This window comes from Ambystoma mexicanum, chromosome 6p (assembly GCF_040938575.1).
Source record: "Ambystoma mexicanum isolate Mex_15411 chromosome 6p, UKY_AmexF1_1, whole genome shotgun sequence".
NCBI lineage: Eukaryota > Metazoa > Chordata > Amphibia > Caudata > Ambystomatidae > Ambystoma > Ambystoma mexicanum.
In genome coordinates this window covers 1,537,394,736-1,537,409,231 of record NC_090935.1, presented here as the reverse complement: position 1 = coordinate 1,537,409,231, position 14,496 = coordinate 1,537,394,736, and the positions used below count along the sequence as shown (strand labels likewise).

General features: G+C 45.1%; 1 protein-coding gene across 3 annotated transcripts in view; it reads right to left on the bottom strand.

The window, feature by feature from the left end:
- Positions 1 to 14,496, bottom strand: part of HOOK3 (hook microtubule tethering protein 3) — a 1,904,471-nt gene that overhangs the window by 69,257 nt on the left and 1,820,718 nt on the right. For all 3 annotated transcript variants that reach the window (XM_069626410.1, XM_069626409.1, XM_069626411.1), the window contains one exon: positions 2,056 to 2,127. In XM_069626410.1, coding sequence (XP_069482511.1) covers positions 2,056 to 2,127 — 72 coding nt within the window. The remainder of the gene's footprint in view (positions 1 to 2,055; positions 2,128 to 14,496) is intronic.

Genomic DNA, 14,496 nt, shown 5'->3' with positions numbered 1-14,496 from the left:
GGGTCTAATCCCCTCTGCAGCGTGGGGTCACTGAACACTTCCTCCGTTGCCTGTAAGCCAGACGCAGATCGCTCAGAAATCACTTGTTTTCTCCCTTCTCCGTCATAGGGCTGGCTCTCTGCTTTTATGGGACCGATTTTCTCTGGGTTTCGTAGAGGATGTAGCCGTGGGATCAGCAGTCCACCTACATCAATGTTCACGATTCTTGGGGTCCATAAGTGGGGGCCCACTTACTTTATGGGGCCTGGGTAACAGAGGAGCACAATCAGGAAACTTCCATCAGCAAGCCCCCAAGTGGCCTCCAAAGTTAACATTTTAATAGGAATAAGTACAATAAAATGGAACTTGTGCAGAGAGCACAACTTCCAGAACAGAGTATATTTTATGTATTTCTTTGAGCAAAAGCTGTACATGTATCGCAGGCAGAGCTGCACTGCAGCCATAACCAGAGGTAAACATGGTCAGAGCTATAGAAGTAGCAAGACTGGTTGGAAAGAATAAATGAGTCCATAAGGCTATGCAGCAGTGTATTTTGGGGTGCAGGCACGCCCAGTGATGCATGATATTAGCCATGAAGGCAAGGCACATTTGCCTGAAAACTGGAATAAGGGGGGGTCACACAGGGTATCAGCACTGATTAAGTCTGATGAAAAGATCTCCTGCAGGTGGAGATATTTTCACATGAATAAGCCAAGCAGAATTCACAGAGCTAGCATGATGATGCTAAGCCTTGCCCTCCTTCCACCTGGTCAGAGGATGGCCTGTTCGGAAACTCATTGTTAATGCAACCAACAAAATGTATCATGTTGTTTTTTGTCTAAAGGCCTATTAAGACCTTGAGATTGTGGAACTATGGGTCCTCAAATTTGGGACGGGCATTATGTAGCAGTTTCTCTGCCTCCCTGCCCCCTTCCCTTTGTTGGATTTCTTGACAGGTTTTTGCACTTTTCAGAAGATGAGGAGTGGGTTTGTAAGGAGCAAAATGCACTCCAGAGTATGGAGAACAACTTCAATATCTTCACTCTCTCCTTTTCAGCATCTCTGAAGAGCCGCCTCCTAGAAAAGACTCACCCGCTGTCTCAGCTGGCATAGAGAATTTGCAGAGAGTACAGGGCCTGCTTTTCAAGGTTTAAGGCAATAAATACCTTTGTTACGTATTCCTGCAAGGCCTTCGAGCGCATTGATCAGAGGAACCTCAGTGTTGTGGTCCTGTCCCAAATAGCTTAGATGGGGGTCTGAGATGAACATCTACCCTCCACATTTGACAGGGCTTGAAACCAAAATGTGGAGGTGACATGACAAACAGAATTTGAAATCCCACCATGTACAACCACAGAAAAAGAATTGTATACCTTCCCGTCCCAAGGTCTCATCCACATGGTGACTGTATTGATACAGAGCCATAAAACTCGACCCTGGACTATAGGAAAGGTTTCCAGACCTTCTACCATGAGCAGGTATTGAGAATACATACTTTTGTATGCATACCTTCCACCCACCTTGCTTCTCACCTGTAGGAGGGAGATGTAGCCCACTCCATCAGACTTATTTTAAATGCGTTTTAGGAGGGTTCAATGGCATGGGATTCTGCAGGAGGTAATCCTCTTCCCTGAGCAAAGAATGTGGAGGAACTGCTCACTCCTACTCCCATTTAAACCACTTCAATTCTTAATTGCAGGCTGAAAGGTGGGCAGGGGAGACCTGGGTATGCTAGAGTGCCGAGCCCTTGGGCTCCAACTATCCAGACCTGATCCCCAATCCCATGTCAAAATCAGAGGTATGGGAAGCAAGCATAACAGGGGAAGCCTTCTAGCTGGCATGTAGCACTACTCTTACGCTTTTGTAGCAAGATAGGAGTGTGACATCCTGGCTCCACTTCCTGCCAAATTTATGTCGTCTTACATACATTCATGGAGTGCTCTTTGGCAGGCCCAATGCACTGCATTAGCTTTCCTCTTAAGTATATTGCAAAACCTAAACTAAAAATTATGTCATGTGTGGGAATGATCACAATAAATATTAAACAGATATAAGAGTTTACAAAATGTTCCTTACCATGTTGTACCATGCTGAAACTATTAATTTCTCCTCCTGTTCCCTCTGGATCTTGGTCTTCTCACACTCTTTCTAAATAATAAAATTAATGAAAAATAATTCAGCATCAGTGACTGCATCAAGAAAAAAAAGAGAAACAAAAAAGACAATATAGTAACACTACTAATTTTTTTAAAACTTAGATGCAGGAACGGGTTGAGACGTGACTGCATTGCCGCATACAAGTAACACCCTTTTACTGGTGTCCCAAATAATAGATGATTCAGAGCCATAATAAACAAAAGAAACATTGGCAGAGGGGGATTTTGAGAGAGAGTTGGAAGTGAGCTCTGTGAAGAAAGAATTGCATCTCCAAATTCATAATTGAAAAGGTATATGCATATGCTAATTTTAATTATGGAAAGAGGAGGACTGAAGAAAGGTGGTGCAAAATGTGGTAAATCTGGAAGAATCACAGATTACAAAAACATTTACACAGATCATCACACAATTATCTACGTCCAGCATAGAGAGAGCAGAGTTTAGGGGTTTGTCATAGGCCATTTCCCCGGTCGAAGGCATATGCACACCAGAAAGGCTTCATGGGGCAAAAGTCCAAAACAATTGCTAGCATTAGGATGGGAGAGCAAGGGACTGGGGAGGAGGCCAGAGCTAGGGGAGTAAAGGGAAACTTGAAGGTGACTTCCCTCCGCTACCCATACTTTACATAGCACGATCAGAGACTGTGAATAAGGTTTTCCTGTAACTCTTGTTCTTCAGCATGGATTCACATGTTCATGAATATTCCTTGTGGCCAGGCTGTGAATCCTAGGTAAAAAGAAAGCTGTTTTGCTTTTAGACTGAAAACTGCTCGTCTCCTCTATATCCAATAATTGACCTTTGGGTCATACTGTACCCAATCAATGACTCATCCTCCTAAGCTCGACCCCTGGAAGCCATCTTAAGATTTGGTTGCAAGTAAAGTGGCAGTATGAACCAAGAAGAGCAAGAGGGGAAGGAAGGAGGGTTTGGCATGTGATTCAAGGCAAGACCCATGCTGGAGAACAAAGGTTACAGGCAGGAAATGTAAACCTTCTCCAGCTTGGGGTCTTGCAGGGATTCAAATGCTCATGAATACAATTACACAGCAGTACATATAAACAACCACGAGAGGTGGCAAGACTTAACAGAAGCAATAAACGTACCCCATGAACAGACTCACCTCAAACCAACAGGTTGCATATAACCGCTTGGCTGACCCGGGACTCCGCTCTGAAATCCCAGTTGACTCAGTAGAATCTTGTGAAGGTGTGGGTGGACGTCCACGTAGCAGCCCAGCAGATGTCGAGCAGGGGAACACCGGAGAGAAAAGCTGCTGCGCAATGGCTCTGGTGGAGTGGGTTCTCGGCTGGCCTGGAAGAGGCCTGTTGGTCAGATGATAGCAGTGCACGATACAGCTGGAGAGCCACATGGCTATGGAAGCCATAGACCGGTCCTTCCCATGTCCCAAAGGCCCAAAATTGACAAACAGCTGCAAAGTCTTCCGAAGATCCTTCGAGCGTGCCACATAAAACTTCAAGGCACGAGCAATGTCCAGCGAATGCAACACCCTTTCAGCAGGTGTAGAAGGGTTCAGAAAGAAAACTGGCAGAATCAAAGGCTCGTTGAGATGGAAACACGAAGGAACCTTTGGCATGAGGGTGGGAGGAGTTTGCAGCACCACCTTTGTAGCGTGGCAGGTCAAGTACGGCTGCTTGCAGGAGAGGGCCTGGATCTCCCCGACTCATCTGGCTGAGGTTATGGCCACCAAGAAAGCAGTCTTCCACAAGAGAAATTTAAGAGGGGCCCGATGTATTGGTTCAGATGGAGGCCCCCATGTGCTTAGTCAAAACTACGTTGAGCTCCCAAGCCAGTGCAGAAGCCTTCACCGGCAGAAAAGCCCTAAAGAGGCCCTTGAGGAACTCCTTGATGAGCTTGTGCGAACACAGGGAGTACTTGCCTGGCGCCCAGGTGCACCAGGATATGGCATCCAGATGAACCTAGGAGGTGTGAGCTAGCCAAGTTTTGGCCAGCGATAGCAGGTACAGGAGAAGCTGCAGAGCCATTATCCGCAGAGGCATAATCTTTGGAGTCCTGCACCGCACTGTGAAGCGCTTCCATTTGTCAAGACAACGTAGAGGAAGCTCTGGCCACTCCAGCGGCAGAGCATAGTGCCCAAATTCTAGGGCTGCCTGAGCCAGGTCGTGAGGTTCAGCGTTACCGGGTCGTGGTGCAGTATTGTTCCGTTTTCTCTGGAGAGAAGGTCGAGAAATGGAGGCAGTCGGATGGACAGGACCACTAATAGATTGGAAAAAAGGTCCGGGTACCAGATCTGACATTGCCATGCCGGCGCGATGATCATCCTGCAATGGTAACATCTTAGTGTGTTCATCACATCTAACAGGAGTGGAATCAGAGGCAAGGCATACAGGAAGAGCCTGTCGCACAGGAATAAAGGAGGGTATATGCTGGCAAACATCCAGCACTTTGAGTTGGCAGCGGTCGCGAAGGTGTCGATCTGAAGAGGCCCCCAACTGCTAAAGAGATGACACACTGTGCTTGATGATGTTCCCATTCGTAGCTGGACCACAGCTCCCTGTTGAGAGAGTCTGCAACTGTATTCTTGGTTCCTGCCAGGTGAAAGGGGACGAGAAACATGCCCTGAAGAATGGCCCAGCGCCACAGGGACTGGGCTTCCAGAGAGAGAGCAGGGAAGTCCGTCCCACCCTGCTTCCGGATGTAGATTATGGTGGTGGTGGTGTTGTCCATAAAGATCTGCATGACCTTCCCTTGTAGAGGAGGCAACGACTTAAGGGCCCAGAACACCACTCGCAGTTCTAGGACGTTTATGTTTAAATCCTTCTCCTCAGGGAGCCAGAGGCTTCTAGCATGAAACTGTATTGTGTGTGGGTTCCCCAACCCTCTAAGGAGGTGTCCTTGGTGACCATGGCCTGGTAAGGGGGGGATCCAGAAGGGAGCTCCCTGAGTCAGATGCTTACACACTGCCCACCATTGCAGAGTGTTAGGGAGAATTCTCAGAAATGTGCTAATTCCCTTCTACCATAGAGACCCCAAGATCTTTTGCTGGATTTAAGTACTTTTAATTTTTATGCTCCAGAGAATGAGACCTTTATCCCACTCTCTCATGCATTTTTCTTTAATTTGAACACTGTTTCTCTTTTGGTTTTGGAGTCTGACAAACTCCATAGGCATCAATATTTTACATTGTGACAGCACCTTCAGTGCAGTCTCACAGGGAAGTCTTTCAAGATTTCCCAAAGGTTTAAATATCTTCTTTTGGATAAACTACTGTTTACAAGAACAGTGAAGTGAAATTGACTTTACCTACATTTGTAACTTTCTAGACCCAGCACACACTATCTTACAATAGGGTGCTGGAGGGGTTACTTAGTATCCCCTTTGTCTAGTTTCTCATGTAACATTTTTATGTTACCCTTCCTACAATTAACGGCTGGTGGCAGTGGTTTACTTTTTCCTACCATTGTGGGTTTCTACCGCGGACTGCAATTGCAGCTGCAGTAAAGTACCTATGGGTGCACATTTTGTCAAAATGGGCCGAGTCTTCTTTTTTTGTCATTTCTTGTTGGAAAGGTCCTTCTTGAGACTTACTATGTGCGCCAAACCAGTATTGGTCCCTTTGTTCATTTTGTCTTTGGTGGGTTTCACTGTTGAAGCCCGCCTCTGGCTCCAGCGTGTCCGGCAGGGCAGGAAGTGAGGGAGGTACCGAAAATACTTGTCCTTAATCCCCTTGGTTACAGGAATGCACCTAAATGTGATTGGCTGGTTGTCCTTGGCGGACAGCCACCCAGCTGTGTGAGTGGCAGCTAGGCTGCGAATGAATGGGGAATCCTGCAAAAAAAAAAAGGTTAGGTCTTTTGCTTGGAAGGCAGAGTCGACCACTGGATGAAGGAATCCGAAGAAGAACTTGGAAGAGATGCCTGCTGCAACTCCTGGACCGTTGGTTTGTCCGGTGAAGCCCTGCTGCAGTGCCAAAGCTACGAATTTGCCTCGACTAGAGAAGCCATGCAAAGGACGACTTCTCCCCCTCGGTTGGTGGGACCAATCGACCCCAGGACGAACTCATCTGGAAATCCTCTCGGAGCTGGCTGTACTTTCACTGCTGCTGCAGGAACCGATTGCCAGGGAGAGGAACACCAGAATCGAGTGTCTTGTCTGCAAGTCGGACCCGAGCTACAGGAAGATCCTCTGGACACCCATGAAGCAGGACTGACCAAGCCTGAACCACCTCAACAGCGTGCTGGACCCCAGATGCGAGGAAAGCCCATAAGGGATCCAAGAACTGCAGTGGTGCTATTAGCGAGAAGCTGAAATCGCTCACCTGGTTCCCACAGGGGCGTCGATCGGACCCAGACAGCTGCAGTCTCCACCAACGAGATGCGTAGTGCCGAGATGACTGTATGGACTGGCCCGCCTAATCTAGTCTGCTTGATCCGTAGAAGTATTCTCCTGCAAGTGGAGAAAGGGATTTAGCCACCCGTGGATTTTAGTGATGGCCCCCTCACACTGTTCTCGTTCTCCCCACTTGTCACCTCCGATATACCCTTTTAGTAACCTCACCTTATGTTTTTAAATGATGAGCTCTCCATCCTGAATGGCATGCAGGGGCGCGTAGATATCACTTACTTCACAGGTTTGAAGGCACTGCAAGAGTTCCGGAGGAATATTGACTCCGGGGTTTATAAAGTTCAAAGAGTTCAATATGTCCGATGTTCACTCTTGTTCCATTCCCTTGTTGAATTGCAGCTGGTTCAAAAGAATGTTGCCTGGAGGCAGCTGATGGCGTTCAGGTAAGAGTCTATTACCCAACACTGTCTGGTAAAAGTTGCATGAGTTTAACTTGCTGTTTTCTCTCCCTTTATAGGTGCAGCATATGAAGATGAGGCGTATTAAAGGGTAATCTATGTACTTTATGTGGTTTCTTTGTTTGGTTGTATTTTGATTGAAAATGTAAATTAGACCTATTTCAAAAAAGATAGAACAGTCTACAATTTTGTATGTACAATTGGAGCCATGTATGAGGCTTGTACCGTGCCCTTTTGTAGCCAGATGGCCAATAGCACTTAGCACTTTGTGTTGTTAGCACTAGTCACTTTGTCAGCACGTATGCTAGATTTTACATGTTAGTTTTACACAGTTGGTTTTAATACTTGCATGTTTTTTATTAAAATTTCAATGTGAATCGTATTCCCTAATGAGGTCAGGTTGTATTTTCCTTAGACTTCGATTTTGTACTGTCTTTTAATTATCCCGGAGTGTGATTTCTTTAGTGATTCAGTAAAAACGCATGCTCACACCCACACTAGGCGCGGGAGCCCCAATTTTGCTTTTTGATTTAATATGTCAGGTTTGCTCCCTTGAAACCTGCAGTGATACCCGATTTCCCTCTATATTTTTGGATGTATTAAAGAGTAATGCCTCCGGTGGTAAATCAGGTAAGCCTATGGTGGTAAGAGATTGTATTTGTCGGCTCTCTTGGCTCACCTTGTTGTTTCTTTTGTTTTCTCCCAGGTGCTGGAGTTCGACGAAGAAAATGATGGAGGCAGCAACGAGTCGAAAGATGCTGTGGACTGGTGAGTATAACGCGGCGCTGCTGCTGGCGATGCGATGCGTGCTAGAATAATGTCCTTTCCAGGCGCGGAGACGTGCTGGAATCCGGAATCAGGTAAGGAATTAAAATAATGTCCATGACCTAACCTTTTCTTCCTTTTTCCCCTTTTTCTAGGAGCTCTGGATTCGAGGCGGGCATGGCAGGCATGGTGAGCGTTACGCTGCAGGATGCAGAATAACGCGAAGCGTGTGCTGCTGTTCGGGCGTGGTTTAAATAGCCTCCAAAGTAGTTCCCCAGAACCACACTCGAGTAAAAAAAGTCCCTGTAACAAAATAGTCCCATCCAAGCCTCACGTTGGCTTGGATTCATTTGCAGCATGGTCTGCATGAGGTAACTAATGTCTATGAGCCTGGCGACTAAGGCACCAGGACTGAACCCAAACAGCCCCCAGCCGGGGCTGCTGGGGTTTTAACAAGTATCTGGATGCCTGCTCGCGGGGCTGATGGACTCTATCCAGATGCCCAGGGGTAGGCATCATGACAATCACGAAGTGCTGCTGATTAGAAGTCTGCCCATAGCTGCTGCAGATCTTCACACCATAGCGCAGGCATCCCCAGACGTCTTCCCTCTTGACCCCACGACTGAAGCCCAGGAACAACAAGATCTGCCCTACTACAAGTGGAACAGAAGCCAGCTGGAACCAATTTCTTCAGACCTAAGGTACTATAAAATAAGAGGTATTTACCTCTCGTCGTGTAGCCTTGCTAGCTCTCCGTTTGAGACGTGCTTTGGTTGCCTTTTGCAGAGTTGCTTGCAGCTTTGCCCCTCACCAGCCTTCCAGTTTGTGGCCCAACAGTGATTTCATTTTCTACAAAGATTTCCAAAACATTGTGCAAGTCTTTTTACCTTCCTTCAAGAAGTGCTTCAGCTCCCCTAGACTTTGCGCAATTGACATTGGCTGTCCTGGCTCCCTGAAAGACTCTTCTCACCTCTGACTTTGTGCTTTAACTATCCCTTGAACTGGGGTATCCGACCCAGCCCTTTAAGACGAGGTAGCAATACTATGATATGGATGGAGATGCAGATTATACTCAAACATCAATAACAAAACTGACTCAGGAAGTTGGCAAAGTGCATCTGTTTTAATATCAATTTTCTAAAACAGGGATTTACAACGAACAAACGAATTCGCTCGATCTTCACACTCAATGCACATTATAAAAAAAAAATCTTTTATAGTAAAAACTCGTCATTATGGACATCAATCTACGTGGCAAACTACAAAAACCTATTTGGAAAGGTGATAGGTTTACAGGGAACATCTAGGTATACGTTCCACACCTGTCAGGGAAGGTGATTGGGTCTCTAACATCAAGTGGGGCAACTAAGCCCTCCCCTAGTGCAGGTTTCTATGAACGTTATCAAATACAAGATGTCCCATTGGTTATGCAAACTATAGGGCTCTCTATTACGTGGCCCTCTATAATTGGTTGGCACCCTAATACCCACCTGTAATATTCCACACACGTAAGCAGAACACAGGCTGGCACCCAGGTGCTCATGGGCTGGTCATAACCATAGCTTCCCACCAATTAGCCTGCCATCTATCATCACTCTTGCAGCCTGTTAGTCAATTAAGGCTTTGAACTTGGCCTTGGAAATGTTCCCTGTACTGGGGAATATGAGGGAGTATAGGCATACTCTGTCTTCTTTGTTTCAAAACAGCTCGTCCCACTGTCTATATCTATCTGACCACGTGCTGCAGACCATGTTTTCGAGTCTTGCTGCATTTAAAATACTATTAAATGAAGAACCTCTGACGACTTCAATGTTCTCGCTTCTCAACTAAGACAGGAGTTTTTTTTCTTTTCACACGTTCTGTAACCACTGCTCGAACATTCAGGCCCACAGTGGCTTTGACTTCCTGGTCTTGGGCAACCAAGCACTTCTTTGATTCACCTCCATGGTTAAGATTTCAATTTCTAACTGCGACACACTGCTCACGGGATCCAGCTCTGCTAAAGTATGTTGTGGAATCCTCCATAGTCTTTACATTTCCTATGTATATATACGTTGGCGCATCGATGCAATCTATTCACTACATAGCCAGCCTTTAAGAATACTATTTTCTACTTGCGTTACTGCATCTGTACAATTGTAAAATGACTTGATATCTTCTTCATTAATTCTGTAGCATGAGCAGCTTCATTCCGAGCCCGAAATGTTGCTTATCTTCAACACTCCTCTTTAGCGCCTATAGAATATTTATGTTCTCTCGTCTCTGCATCTCTACTGGGTGCATCAGCTCTGCTTTTCCATGACGTCACCAATCTTCTCTTTTGCTCAGATTTCACACTTCCTCCGGGATTTCATTCAAATGGCCATCATATTGTCGTGAACGCATGTGTGGCTTTCTCAATGGGAATTTTACTTCTAGGATTCTCTTTGGTTTAGGTATTTTCACTGGCACTGCACGTGTCACACTCTGGCTTGCAACATATAGGCAGCATGGGGGGGAGGAGCTTTGGGTGGGGGTACTTGGCTCCACCTCTACACTCCACCCCCTGGGTGATTCATCAACCACTCTCTTATCAGTCTTCACATATAGACATCCTCGTCTTAAGAACTGCTTCTTTGGGACCCATTTCTTTATGACTCCCTTAAGGCATCCTGCTGATTTCACATGCTCATCAGTACTCCAGAACATGAGCATGCATTGTCCACTTGGACTGCAGTAGATCCATTTCTCCACATACTTCTTGTAGTTTTTTGGTACAGGAACTTTGTTCCCTCTAGGGCATGAATGCTGGCCTTTACGTAGTCCCGGATTTCTTCATCTGTCAGCTCTTTAGTCTTCCCTCCTGATTCAACATCAATTATGATCTTCAGTTCTACAGCTTTCTTTGCAGTCTTCTTGCATTGTGAGATTATTATCCTTATCACACAGGATCCAAGCAATACCATCACTATCAGGGCTCGGAAGAGCTTGAATATATCTGCCATCCGTTGTGGAACCCATGAGAATATTGAGCCAAACCAACTATCACCACCAATGTCTTCCACTTTGTCTATCATCTGGACATGTAACTTTATCAACATCTCTATGGCCTCTGTCAAGGTGCAATTCTCGTCGTCATGAGAAGGTATGAACGTTCAACATGATTCTCCAATTTTGGCACAAACGCCTCCATCCGTAGCTGTGATCATGTCCAAGACCTCTGTTCTGCAGAGTCATCAGTCGTATGGCTCTCAGCTCTTCCTTGATAGCATTGAATCCCTTAATAGTTGTGTTGATTGTTTGCAGCAATTCCCATCTGCTTATTTGTAACCACTTAGTATTTGCATCTGTCTGGATCCTGGGAATGAAAATTATCGTGAATATGGGATGGACTCAAAGGCTTCTATAATTGAGCTGAGAAATAGTTCTCTCTTCATTCGATTCAGGAGTTCAGCAGATCTCTTCTTCCTCAGGTGAGCATCTGCTTTCGGGGACTTGCCAATGTTCAGGTCACTTTTAGCAATCACCAATGCTGGAACATGGACATTTACTATAGAACACAGTCCTCCCCAATCCTTGGGCAGCTGCACCCTACATTAGCTACCATGTGCCTTTTCCCTTTTCTCTGGAAGCACACTGTCGCATTTATCAATGGGATTACTGTCAGTGGACCTGCTTCATCTTCAACCCACGTTAGTCATTTGGCATACTTAGCCCATTGTTTAGAACACTCATTGTCTATTTTCTGTACTTCTCGTACATATTCATCTTTTAGCAGGTGAGCTGTGCATGACACCAGCCCTTCTTCCCATCTTTTTCTAGATTTTACTTTTCCATAGATTAACAGCTGGGCTCGTTCCCAGCATCCAGGTTATGTCCTCCTTCTCAGAACAGTTCAGTCTCTTCATTTCATCAATATTTACTTCATCTTGTCCTGCAGCAGGATACACAAGCATTTTGTTTTTCCATTTAGACTCCTTTTCCATCTGTGTAGTCTTGATATAATCATCCTGGTACGGAAACAACCATTTTGCTCCCCATCGCATAGCAGCCCGACTCCCTTGAAACTGGCCTCTTGTCATGCATGCTGCAAGGTGTATAAGACATCGGCCTCATCCTCTGGGATTTCTCGAACAATGAAAGTTTGAGCTGCAGTCATAGCATAAGGCATGAGAACACAAACGTAGCAACTCTCTTTAGATGTTCTCTCTCCCACCTCTTTCATGTGATGATACCACATATTGTTTCCCATATGTGATGCGCTGTCTAGATAATCATTCAATTCATGATCATCCTCCCTTGTACTTCTCTTAGATCTCCTCCTTGCCTAATGAGCTTCAATAATCATCTCATGAAGTATGTCAGCATTATTCATTCTCACTTGGGGAATCATAGGGACATTTGCCAGTAAAATCTGTGTCTTTACATGTGCTAGTGGTGTAGGAACATTCACATAAGGTCTCTTCCTATTGGCAAAATACAAAGGTAGCAAAGTATCATGAAAAACTTGCAAAGCCGACCTCCCCCCAAAGGGAAGCCCAGGACTCTCTATTACAGGACTAAGTGTTTTTATATGAACCACTGGAGTAGGGACAATCACATAAGGCCTTGGTTGCCTTACAAATGCCACTTCTGTACCCTCCTATTGTATAGGAAGATATACAGGAACAACTGCCTTGTTTGGATCTACATAATAGACAGTATGTACTGTGAGAGAAAGAAGAATGATAATGAACATAATGCATGTATAGATTATGTACCAGTATGTCAATTTCATACAGCAATAGCCTCTTGCACGTCGTGGTGCTCTCTCGCTGTTTGCCACATTGCTGTTGCTATCAATGTTGCCCATACTGCTTATGATTACTTTTAAGGAAGGAAAAAAGAAACTTTAATCGGGCAATCTCATAAAATATTCTGGCAACTGTTGTATCTGCTCTATAAGCTCCACAAGCAAATGGCTGATTGCAGGACGATTGTTAGGATTCCGAATAAATACAAAAGTCGTCTTTTCGCCAAACCAAATGAGGATGTGCTTCTAGCAAATAATAAAAGACAAAAGCCAGTAGATTGAGGATATCGTCACTTGATAAACCCATCCATGCGTTTAAGGTGCGTTAGGCAATAAACAGATCTGCCTGCGAATTTCATGCATCAGCCAATTTATCACAGGTCGATTTCTAGGATCCCTCAGAAATACACGTGTGTTGGTTTGTCATCCAACAAGGTAAGGATGCTCTTCAATCAGGAAATAAAAGACCATTCCAAGCAGTTTATGAGTGTCTTCCTAAAACAGGACCATCTGTACTTGCTGTACTATACTCAAGTAGCTGCAAACAATCTCCTCATGATTGGACCATTTTTAGGATCTTGCAAGAACATGTGAATGAATGTCAGTAGTTTTCCCAACCAATGAAGGATACACACGGAATTGAAGAGGAAAACAGTAAGAATGATCCGATGAACGTTGCCATTAGGCACCACCATGGGCACCTCCAAAGAGAAACTCTGTGAGAAAATAATCGGAGAACTGCTCCCTCTTCCAATCATCAAAGATGAACTCTAGGTCTGGCATTTCTTTTCCTTTCAAAACTTCAACATGTCTCAGTCCAATGTCAGCAAGCTCCTGTGGCTCAAGAATAGCCTTTTCACTCCTTGCTTAGCAGCTACAAAGAGTGCCTCTTTATCTGTCTACTGGACAGTTTCTGCATCCTTCGTTATCAACCTAGTCTGCACATGCTGAACTTCTTCTACGTGGCTTGCTTCCGAATGGGGTGGGGGTGAAGTGGCCTCGCCGGTGTAGGTCTTCACGTCTCCCAGGAATATCCAAGCGCGTATTCCAAGCACCTTGACTGCTGACGGCGTAATGTCTTCCACAATTTAATAGTCCCAGGACCATTAAACCTGGGTTGATGGAATTTGTGGACAAAGTTCCTGATCAGAATTTGATCTCTGGGAAATAACTTTGGTAATAATAGTTAACTTGATTCGGTTGCTGTATTGTCTTCATCTGCGTTCTGAGACCGACACACCTCCCGCTTGAGTTGATCTGAAATGACCGATACTTTTATTCATACATGTTAAATACGCACGTAGCTCATCTCCCAATACTTCTGCTGTTGTCTGGGCATCACTTCTAGTCCTCGATGGAGGAGTGAGAGGCGTTCTCATTCGCCTCCCCGTTACTAGTTCGTGGGGCATGAGGTGATGGTCAGAGCCTGGTTGATTCTTCAGTGCATATAATGCAAGAGGCAGGCAATGCAGCCATCCTTTAAAGAAAAGTTAACTTCAAATTGGTTATCCTTTCCTTGAGCAGACCGTTGAGTCTCTTACATATCCCATTCGTTTGCAGGCGATAAGCTGAGGAAAACTTAAGCTTTTTACTAAGCAATAAGCTAATTTGTTCAAACACTTCACTCAGAAAATCTGGGCCATTATCTGATCTCAATACCTCACATATTCCCCATCTCGGATATATTTCTCAGACTAAGAACTTTGCAGCACAAGTGGCGTCTCGGTGTGTGCATGGACCAGCCTCGATCCACCTAGAAAAGGGGCACACCACCAGTATCATATATCTATATCCATTACAGACTTGCATCATGTCAACATAGTCAATATGTAATGCTGAAAAGGACCATTTGCTTGAGGTATAACTCCTCGCAGCGTGTACCCAGCAGTAAACCTTTGACATACAATGCAATTTACTACATAAAAAACAATGTGTTCTGTTCTAACAAATTTGGTACAAACCGATCCTCCGCAATAGTTGCTGAGATGCTTGCCCTAGTGACATGTGCAGGGTAGTGTAGCTGTTCCAACACCAGCCTTAATA